The sequence below is a fragment of the Seriola dumerili genome, unplaced genomic scaffold (assembly GCF_002260705.1).
Source record: "Seriola dumerili isolate Sdu_G_001 unplaced genomic scaffold, Sdu_1.0 BDQW01000242.1, whole genome shotgun sequence".
NCBI classification, from domain to species: domain Eukaryota; kingdom Metazoa; phylum Chordata; class Actinopteri; order Carangiformes; family Carangidae; genus Seriola; species Seriola dumerili.
This window is the reverse complement of record NW_019174497.1, coordinates 6241833-6253033: the sequence shown is the minus strand read 5'-3', so window position 1 is coordinate 6253033 and position 11201 is coordinate 6241833. Positions and strand designations below refer to the sequence as shown.

The following is an 11201-nucleotide window of genomic DNA, read 5'->3' as shown; positions in this document are numbered from 1 at the left end:
CCATCATCCTCAGGGTGATTGGTGGCTGGCCATCCCGGCCTCCTATATTTCATCTGGGTGCTGGGCACCTTCTGCCACTGCATTGAGTTTTATAGGGGCCAATAAAAATCCCTTTGGAGCAGGCCTACAGCACTGGCAGCTAAATAATGATTACAACAACATAAGCTTTAGTGATACCAAACAATTAGAGGGCAGAGGAGATTGGATAGTTCACATCCATCACTCAGCTATAAGCCTGTATGTCAAAACAATGTGGCTATTTGCTAAAGGAGATTATTCCTGAGAAGAAATACAATATATGTTTTGGGTTCAGCTCAAATGTTAGAAATTACAGTCTGGAGTGGGAACAATGTGAAACCTGTGTCAGAGGCCCTAAAAAGATAAATACACTGGATGAGATATAAACCCTGTCCAGGAGGATCTGTGAGCCAGCTCCCCAGCTCCCCAGCAGACACCAGGGCCAGCAAAACAAATCAAAACACAGTGTAGTCCTCGTCTCTGAATAAACAGTGCGGTGTTACGGGTTGTTTATTGAGGTGTTGCAGCTGCAGCTCTCTACTTTCCTGCGCCAATCCTCAGAGAACAATGTGAGGATGTGATTATTTTTGATAATCTCAAGGTAAGCTGCCAGGCTTTGGCAACCCTGGGCTGTATTACTGAGAGGAAAACCTCAAACAAGAAACAAAGAGTTCTGCTCTACAATGCCCCAGTGCTGTACAATCATTATAAACCACTGCCTGAATCTCATCATGTGATTTCTCTGAAGTATATTCTCCATTTTGTAGAATTAATCACAAGTAATTCACCTTTGACCAAACTATTTCACCTCAAGATCCATTTAGCATCTGTTTCTGGAGTTTTCGATCCTATGACTGACTTGGCTAACGACAGGGATGAGTGTCTATGTGTCATTACTGAATCATGACTTGTGCTAGGTTTCATTTTGGAAAAAAAAAGGAAGATGAATAAGTTTTGGAAAACAAGTTTTCAGTTTCAGTTGCAACTCCTTAATATTACCAACAGAAAAACTTGAACCAACACTAGATTGAACCAAAGGTTAGTAAGAAAATAAAGAAAAGAATCTGCTAAAAGCTCCACATTTGTGTAGCAGCAATAACATTACGGTAAAAATAAACAGAGGAATGACTAAGAAAATCCAAGGACAGAGACTGAGCACACTGTCTCATTGAAAAGCAACAACACACATACTGCCACCAGCTGACCAAGGGGGTGAGAGGTCATAGATCAGAGGTCAGCTACAGAGCAGCACCCCCAAAGAGAAACTCTACAGAGCTGATTTACAGCACTGACCACAAATCAAGGTGGCTCAGCAGCTTTAAGGACTTCTGCACTAAAGCAGATTCATCACACTGTTTTAAAAACCCATTCCCAAGCACACTGCAATTAATCCCACAGAAGGCATGGCAAAGTAAATGGGCCTCATCTTTTCCACTTATTCAAGGCTAGGGGGCCCCCTGGTGGTCAAAATGGTTTAACACATAAATACGTAACCTGCTCCCTCCACTAACAAAGGGACTGAGTTATTTTTAAAAAGTAGACAGTAGAAACCAATCAAAACCCAAACATAAGTCACTGGTTCTAAATTGAAATACTTGTTTTACCTGAGTTATCGTAAGCCATCCTGGTTCCTTCCACCTGAGACTGAGGGGGGCGTTCTGTAGGCTGTCGGTCAAGGGGGACCCATGAGATTCAGTGCACCCTAAAGTAAGACAGCAGACAAAATGGTATCATCACTGCTTGGTTTCACAACCACCACACACACAATAAGGACTTAGATACACTGTTCATTTTACATAACTATGTACCTGCTATACCTTATTGTCACAGTATCAGGAGCTATAAATACATAACCTACAACAACCCAGTAGAATGAATGGTTAATAAGTTAGAAGCTTAGAATCTGTTGAAAGTCCATTAGCCTGAAGAGCCTTGTCAATATGTGTGATCTTGGTCAATTGTGATCTAGGGAGAAGTTTGCCTCAAAGTCTTTCTGGAAGAAAGCATAGGTCAAACATAATACTTTCACCCAGCAGACTGGGGTTCATGTCCCGGTTTACTTTTGGGAATTTGTTAACTTAGTCTTTTTCTTTATATTTACTTTCAGTTTTCATTCGCAGATTGGTTAGCTTTAGGCACCAAACGTACTTGATTTTAATAACGTTGCCTTTCTGGCAGAAAACCGTCTTCAACTTGATATTAAAGAACTTTTATTTTTTGTAATAGGACTGAGAGAGAGAGAGAGAGAGAGAGAGAGAGAGAGAGGGAGGGAGAGCGAGAACATTAGCTAGCTAGCTAACTAACATTACTAACATTCGCTAATTAAGTTAGCTAGACAATAAGACGACATTAAAACTTTTGTGGTGCGATGGGACCGTTCATTTAAGTTAAGTGGATGGGACACAAGAACTTGACTATATGCCATCGATTCCCACATTACAAGCGAAAGGTATCAATGGCAATTAACTAACTTTAACTAGCTAGCTAGCTAGTTTGTGCGTTTCAAGCTGCTAAATAGTTCTAGCATAGACAGACCGAACCTACTTGCCAAACTGTGTCAAATTCTTAAAGTGCATTAATATAGAACGAAAACTAGAAGTATGTTTATACTTTGGCCACATACCTGGTGTCTACCTGTAACTCATCACAATGACTGAATCACACTGAGGGTGTTCACACCGTCCTGCGGCGGAGGGAGGGTAGAGGGCATCACCTGAGACCACCAATCCCCTGACCTGATATTTTGATATTTTGATTTTGATTTTTTTATATATACATATATATTCACTTGCAGCCAGGACAGGATGTGCGAAAACAGGACTTTATGCATTTATTTGGAAAGAAAAAAAACTTTCTCTTCGATGTTCAGGCCTGTCTATGCTCAATTCCCCATGGAGGTCTATCTATGCACGTGTTAGATTTTCCTAGTGAATGAAAGACCTAAACAGTAAAGTGTGATGGTGGAGGATTTTTCACAATCTAGTAACCCAAAGTAGGTTTTCATTAATGGCTTATAAATAATCTATACAGCATCAGTTAAAAAATTAAACCATTCATTTCAGTTTATAAAACCCTTTTTAACATTTTCTTTTGTTCGATTTACATTATATTTTAAGTCTGTTTGATGTTGTATTTATGGTAGTCATGCTCTCCGCTATCCTATCATGAACTCCTGTTTTTTAGATGCCTGTTTCAAGGGAGCAGGGACGATTACTGCAACCTGCCTCTGTTTGGCGCTACAAAGCACTGTACGCCAAAACAGCCAGAAACGACAATAATTTTCAGCACGCTATGTCACTTGTTGTTCCCATATATGTGCATCTTTTTTTTTTAACTTACTGGCTTGCACATAACAGTCACAGCCTATGTATATTTATTTATGAATGCTCAGATTTCTTGTCTTTGTTTTATCTGTTGAACATTATTATAAATATTAGCCACTAGAAACCATTCAAATTCTTTGTAAGCACAAACATACTTGGCTAATTAAGCTGAATCATATTTTAAACTTTTGTTTTCAAAAAAGAAAAATAAATAAATAAATACCATGATAAATATATAAACAAAGAGGCGCGTCTCGATGACGTCGCCGCCTTCGTTTTGTTGTGTCATCATTACGCGCCCCACAGAAAGCTCTTTAAGCGGTAAGTTTTCTATTTTTACGAACTATAACGTTATATTTCTCTCTTATTTAACGTTTATTTCTTCTTTCTTGGCGCGTATTTGATGTATTTAGAAAGAGACTATTTGTTAGCTGAGTGTGGAGGCGTCAGGCTCAGCGGTGGCGAAATTTTTTGTTGATTCATCTCCATTTGTGTTTAGTTATGTAAAGAATTACTCTTAACTAACGTAAACCCAAACAACCAAAGAGGATAATAATAATTATGATGATGATAAAGGAGTTTAATTCTAACCTTAGCCGTTAGTTATCTGTTGGACACGATCTTATGTCTTTATTGAGTCTCTTTCACTTTCACTGACACATCCAGTCGCAAGTGACCAAGCAGATCTGTGGTTTTCATTTCGCATATTTAAGATCTTTTACTGATGTAAAAATGAAAACACCACAGTGAAGAAATCCTTTGTTACAAGTAGAAGTCATGCATTCAAAATATACTTATAGGGAAGTACAAAAGTTTTAGCTATATTTTACGCAACAAGTATACCTAACGTGCTCACTATGCACAATGGCCCATTTCAGAGTAATGTATATTATTTTATTGGATTATACAGTGAGTTGTCAGATTATTAGGTACACTTGGCTAAAACTAATGCAACAGGCCTCCAGTAAATCCTCCTTCATTATGGTTATAATGTTGAGTTTTTGTTTAAACTGTTTTAGAGAGATTATACAAAGAGATGTTGCTGTTATTTAGCCTATCCTCATGGATATAAAAGTGGATGGACGAAATAATAAGAACACCTGTCAGCTGATTACAGTCCAACAGCACTGCAAAAACTAAACACTATATGCATGAAGGAGAATTTATTGCAGGACTGTGTTGGTTTTAGTTCGGTGTTCCTAATAATGTGTACATCAGTTAACTGTTGCAGCTAACAGAGGTGAAGCTAATACATCATAAGTTATTCAATTTTTATTTTTTATATATTTAATATATATTTGTTAAGTGGAGTAAAATGTACATTATTTTTTGCCTGCCGTTAACAATGATTTTCATCATCAGTTATCTGCAGATGATTTTCTCAATTAATCAGTCAGTAGTTTGGACTATAAAATGTCAGAAAATGCCACAAGGGGAAGTCTTCAAATGTCCTCTGTTTGCCCAAAATCCTCCTTACACTAGAGGAACAAGCCTGTTTTTGACATATTTGCTTTATCAATAACTCCAACTAGTGATTCATTACTGATTTATTTTCTGTTGATTAACTAATTTATTAATCAACTAATTATGTCAGCTCTACAATATTGACAATCAGACTTGTTTATATTTGTTTTCCACAGCTGCACAATTTGACTACAGTCTCCAGCAATGGTGAGTCCACTTGACTGTTTGATGTTGAGCTGTATTTGTATCGATCATGTGCTTCTTTCCGTCTTTCCGTAACTGCTGATGTCCTCAGTGTTGAGCAGGTTGAGAGGGTTCTCATGGTCTGGTGCTTTGACCTGGGATTGGTGGATGATAACAAACAATATTTTTAACATGTTGATGCTGCATAAAACAGAGGCTGTGTTCATTTCAAAAACACGATGTGTGTCAGTAAGGTGCTAGGCCACCACAGGCCTCCAGAAGATATTCACTTATTAGGTGTTTTCATTTTTGTCTAACACGTTGCTCTAAAATTGCTATTACTATTGCAACCCACTTTGACCAATGCCTGATCTGTCGGTCATGTTCTCTTAGCAGCTACTGTACTGTTAAACACAGAAGTTTGGAGGTAATGGTGAAAACATTCAAGGGGATTTTTAAAGGTTAAAGCCACATGTTCTCATTGAAATTTTAAGACATTTGTAGGAGAAGGTATCCTAATTGTATATTAATTATTCAGAGCTCTCTAGTCTGTATTTCAAAGTTAAATAACTCGACTGATCAGGTTTCCCCTCTCTTCTGTTTCCTTACAGTCCCGTCGATATGATTCCCGAACAACCATCTTCTCACCAGAAGGTAAGAGTTACTGAATAATGTCACTGATGAGACTGCAAGCTGTTCAGGCTGTGAAGATTTTTTGGTTTCTATTTTATGTCCCCCTAATTTTTTTTGACAAAGGCATCTTGGCGCTCCAATTTTTGCCTGTTAGTTCTTGCATCCTCATCCTGACAGCGCCGTGTGTCTTCTGCAGGGCGTCTTTACCAGGTGGAGTACGCCATGGAAGCCATCGGCCACGCCGGCACCTGCCTGGGAATTTTAGCCAACGATGGAGTGCTGCTGGCCGCTGAGAGGAGGAACATCCACAAGCTGCTGGATGAAGTGTTTTTCTCAGAGAAAATCTACAAGCTGAATGAGTGAGTTACTTCTTCTTGACTCTTACTGTTGTGTTTTAGTGTCATTAGTCTGCAGCGTGCAAATCTTTAAAGTTTACAGGTTTACAACTTTAAAAGAGTGGTAAGTTCTTCATGACTTTCATAAACTTGCATTATTTGACATATTTGTACCCCTGCTTACATCAGCCTGATCAGGTTATCACAGACAAGAAAACTGTATTTGCACTGATCCTAAATCTCCCCATGACCTCACAGGGACATGGCGTGCAGTGTGGCGGGAATCACGTCAGATGCCAACGTACTGACCAACGAGCTGAGGCTCATAGCACAGAGGTGAGCTCTGACACTGAAGCTGAGCGGCACAAGGTCATGCTTTGTTTTGTTTGTTGCAGGTGGATTGTCCTCCAAAAGGACAAACATTAGTTGATGTCACGATGTGTGTGTTTGTTGCTGTTAAGGTACCTGCTGCAGTACCAGGAGCCAATCCCCTGCGAGCAGCTGGTCACAGCCCTGTGCGACATCAAACAGGCCTACACCCAGTTTGGAGGTACAGAGCAGCAACGCAACGTTAAAGCAGGCTCACGATGATACGTCTGTGCTGTCCTGCTAAAAGATGTTAATGTGCTGGCGGATGAGAACCTTCTGTTACTGCGTTCAGTTCTCTCTTTCATGCACAGGCTAGTTCAGGTTACATCCTGATCACGTCTACAGTAGCAGAATTATTCTTTTAATTTTTTTGCAGTTGGAGTATTTGTCTGAGCTTTTCACTTTTTATTTTCTTCAGTCAGCAATTTGTAAATCAGCCGCCATCTGTCGTCTTTTTTTAAGTCTTGCACTTGGGAATGCTTGGCCTTCTGTTTCAACACAAGTTTCCATAGTTGTTAATTTGATGCTGTGATTCAAAATAGGAATTATTATCATTAGTTTTAACTATTTGATTTGTTTTACTTTATTCTTTACCCTCAAAAAACAAAAAGTGGAGAAGCTTACTTATTATTACTGACTTTATTTTAATCTCATCTCTGTGAATCCTTAAGAAAGTCACAGTACAGTATGACTGTACATGAATAATTGTGGAGTATTGTCTTTGTACTCTATGCTGCATCTGAAGTGGCCCAATGAAATTTAAATGATGTTAACAGGCGCTATGAGTGCTGTTATATTCAGGTATTGTCATATTTATACTGATAAAAATACTCCAGGTTTCTGGAATCAGAAATCAAACTTACTAACACCTCAGTTGAATCAGTGTTTTAATTGTGTGTGTGTGTGTGTCTGTGTGTGTCTGTGTGTGTCTGTGTGTGTCTGTGTGTGTCTGTGTGTGTCTGTGGTCACAGGAAAGCGTCCATTTGGAGTGTCACTGCTCTACATGGGCTGGGATAAACACTATGGCTTCCAGCTCTACCAGAGCGACCCGAGTGGGAACTATGGAGGCTGGAAAGCCACCTGCATTGGAAACAACAGTGCTGTAAGTCTCAGGAGCCCAGTTCTCTGCAACAACTATATTATTTAAAACAGGTTGAATTATAAAGGAAACAAGGAAACCATAAGAAATCTGAATATTTGGAGTCACAGCTTGTAGAAAAATACCAGACCGGAACAAGGTGTATTTGTGTTCAGACAAGAATGAAACTGATGTTCCAGATAGTGACACTAGGGGGCACAGCCGCACAGAGTTTCTAAACACAGTAGCCATGACAAAGACTGGACGTTCACATAAACACACACGCTGTGGCCTACTTCATGCTGACTCCTGGGGCAGCTAATTGTGTAAGTCCCCATTCATGGTGGCTTTGCTAATCTCAGTGGGTTTTTAGCAGGGCTACACACAAAGCATTGTGGGTAACAGAGCCTCCTCAGAGCACTGTGTAAACAGTATTGTCCGAGAGGCCTTAGAGTAAGATGAGTACATGCACGTTTTGCGGTGGTGTCTCCGGTGAGGTAACGCATACCTGATCCTGACAGTGTTAGTGTTGTGCTGCACACAGTGAGCTGATATGAGATCTGGCAGACAGAGAGGAGTCCACAAAAGAGTATACACTTCGGTTTCCAGTTTACATGCAACCCTCAACAGTTATAAACAGATGTGAAGGCCATGTTGCAGGTTCTTCCTACGCAAATGCTGCAGAACTGACAATAGGAGGATGGTGCTTTGGGACTTGATTGCGACTAGAGTGATTCTTACTTTGTCTCTCTTTGTTTACTCTGTAGGCAGCCGTCTCTATGCTGAAGCAGGACTACAAAGAGGGAGAGATGACCCTTTCCTCAGCACTCGCCCTCGCCGTTAAAGTCCTCAATAAAACCATGGACGTCAGCAAGCTGTCTGCAGAGAAAGGTGCGCGTTCGAGTGGTTACAGAAATGTGCAGATAAATCGAGAGTCAGATCTATCATTTTAGAAACTGTAGATGTTTCTTTTCAAGAGAATGGTAAATGGACTGCACTTAACCTAGAACTTTTCTAGTTTCAAAGCGTTTTACAAAGGAGGCCACATTCACCCATTCACACACACACACACACACACACACACACACACACACACACATTCACATTCATATAACGCTTTACTACCATACACACACATTCACACACCAATGATACGTCAGAGGTAATTTGGGGTCCAAGGAGACATGGAAATGCAGGCTAGAGGACAAACAAAATCAAAACCTGCACACGGAAACAATGTATACTATATCAACCTTCTTTTCAGCTGCATCAGATCAGGTCAGTGACTCAGCTCAGGAATATAGCAGCTGAAGATAGACAGATATTTCTCTCAGGAGTTGGTAGAGACCAAAAATGGAGCTAAAAGGAGAGAAAACTTGACCAGAAACACAACTGTAAATTAGTCCTAAAGTTGCTCTGTATCAGGTGACAAAAAGCAAAACAAAACAAAATCAAATGTTGTTGCTTTTAAGGACTTATTGTTAGCCTCTGTAAAGCGTTTGACATTCTGTGTCAGTGGGTCACATTTAGAGGATTTATAGCAGATATTAGAGATTTCTTTCTCTTCTTCATGGACAAATGTTGAGAAACACAAACATCAGCAGTGAAAAACACTGGCATGAGATAAAGACCAGTTACTGTTATCAATGTGGTTTCATTTGTTTGCCTTAAATAAACATGATTGCAAGTTCAAGTTCTTTATTGTCACTTCCACACTTCCACACACGACATACCTGGAAGTGAGATATCATTCTCTACTGCAATATAAAGCAACAAGACACCATAAAATACAGAGTAACAGTCATAATAAATCAACTTCATCAGTCTGTAGAAAGAAACCGAGAAATTGGGCTGGTGCAGTGTGGGTCCGTTCGGTTTGGGCTCTGCACGTGACACGTGGCTCTGCAGCAGGTTCCTTACAGTCTGTGTGTTCTGTCCTTTCAGTGGAGATCGCCACCCTGACCCGCGACAACGGCAAGACCTGCATCAAGGTGCTGAAGCTGAAGGAGGTGGAGGAGCTGATCAAGAAGCACGAAGCAGAAGAGGCCAAAGCCGAGAAAGACAAGAAGGAGAAGGAGCAGAAAGAGAAGGACAAGTAGTGACGCCTGTCCACACTCTGACCTTTGTGTGTGAGAACGAATGTGAGCTTGTGTATGTAAAGATTGAGTTTTCAGGTATGTTTGCATGTGTTGTTTATTAAAATAAATCAGAATAATAAATAGATGACTTGATGGGTTTTTTTTTTTTCCATATTTGCTGTTTTAATCAGTTTCACTTCGCACATGTTTTATTTTGTAGTTTTCTGGCCATAAAAAGGTTAAAATTCTCTTCTCTTGATTCTAAAACGATCTCAGTGGTTAGTGAAAGAGCCACACTGGGAAGCAGAGCTGCGTAGTAAAAGAAAATCTCAATGAAAGATTCACTTTCACTGTTTTTTTTTTGTTTTTTTCAGATTTACAGTTTAAATCAATATGGGATTAGAGCTAAGTGTGTGTTCTGGGGCAGAGCAGATGGTCTTAATGTATTCTGCATGAATTGTGTAATGCATACTTAAAACGGTTACGCAATGATTAATACATTCATGTTTAAGTGAGGCTGCTGGGAGTTTTACTGTGAAACAGGAAGTTTAACTTTGCATCAGGGGTGTTTTCGTCCTGGTTCAGCTGAGTGTGGGTCACAGGAGAGCTCACAGTGACGCCAATTATTTTGGTGGTTATATGGCAATAACATTATAATCGATATTTTTTATTATATTATATTACATTGACAAATAACAACTTTTAAAATCCTTTTTTTTTATTCAGATTTTGTGTGCGTATTTACTTAAATATGAATTATTTTTCTTGGCCACAGCAGGCAGCGTATATTAGCAAAAAAAAATCTAACAATGCACTTCTCTCTGCTCAGCACCAAACAGCAAACAGACAGTTACAGATCAGCTGGTGAACATCGTGGAGCATTTAGCAGCCGAAGAGCTTGATGTTTCCCTCAGCAGGTGGTGGAGACCAAAAACAGAGATAAATATTAGACTTCAGATTGGACTTCTTTTCACCAGGCGAACACAAATGCAACTCCAAATGAACAACCGTGTTGTTCTCTAATTGCAATATCACCTCAAGGTCCATTTAGTCTTTCCGTCATATGGCATGATCTTTACTGGCGGGTGTGTTGTGCCATGTTCAAATTTCAGTAAACAAAAGAACAAAACAGCCACTAAATGGACCGTGCAGTGAGAATACTTTGCCAACTGTTTCCATGGTCACAAATTAAACTTTGAAAGAAGAAGTCCTGAAAGTGCTCAGAAAAAAATGAATTTTGAAGGTCTATGATTCCATGATAAATGGGCTGATGAAGAGATCAGGTCATATGACTGAAAGCTTTTGAAAAGTTACTAAATATTGTAAGATCATTTTGTCAAGTGATGTTTCCAAGAGTTTTGATGATGATTGAGACTTTACAGGGGACATAACTACTGTCTCACCATAAGGTCCATTTAGTAGCTGTTCTTGTTCTGCTTTCAATCATATCAAATGACTCTTATCAGCACTTCAGATTTCTCATCCAGGCTGGTTTAAAAGTTGATAAAACATCACGTCATATGATTGAAAGCTCCAGAATAGCTGCTAAATGGACCTTGTAGTGAACTTATTTTGTTAACTGTTGTTTCTGAGGACAAGGGTGAACTTTGAATCTCAACACACACACACAGCAAAACATTAACATCTATAATTGCATGACAAGAAGGCAACTCCAATATGCTTATGAAGATCATGCGATATGACTGAAAGCTCCGGAACA

General features: G+C 39.5%; 1 protein-coding gene across 1 annotated transcript; it reads left to right on the top strand.

The window, feature by feature from the left end:
• Positions 1 to 3594: 3594 nt before the first annotated feature.
• Positions 3595 to 9624, top strand: LOC111229617 (proteasome subunit alpha type-4-like). The gene is made up of 9 exons (XM_022756012.1): positions 3595 to 3662; positions 4982 to 5012; positions 5600 to 5642; positions 5818 to 5980; positions 6215 to 6292; positions 6418 to 6506; positions 7297 to 7427; positions 8171 to 8294; positions 9348 to 9624. Exons 2-9 carry the CDS (start codon positions 5010 to 5012, stop codon positions 9500 to 9502), a joined length of 786 nt encoding a protein of 261 aa, XP_022611733.1. The 5' UTR covers positions 3595 to 3662; positions 4982 to 5009; the 3' UTR covers positions 9503 to 9624.
• The last annotated feature ends 1577 nt before the right edge of the window (positions 9625 to 11201 follow it).

Bases quoted from the DNA above. Each gene is read 5' to 3' on its own strand.
- LOC111229617 (XM_022756012.1), top strand. The intron at 6,293-6,417 runs GTGAGCTCTGAC...GTTGCTGTTAAG, and splicing joins CTGAGGCTCATAGCACAGAG to GTACCTGCTGCAGTACCAGG. The intron at 6,507-7,296 runs GTACAGAGCAGC...CTGTGGTCACAG, and splicing joins GGCCTACACCCAGTTTGGAG to GAAAGCGTCCATTTGGAGTG.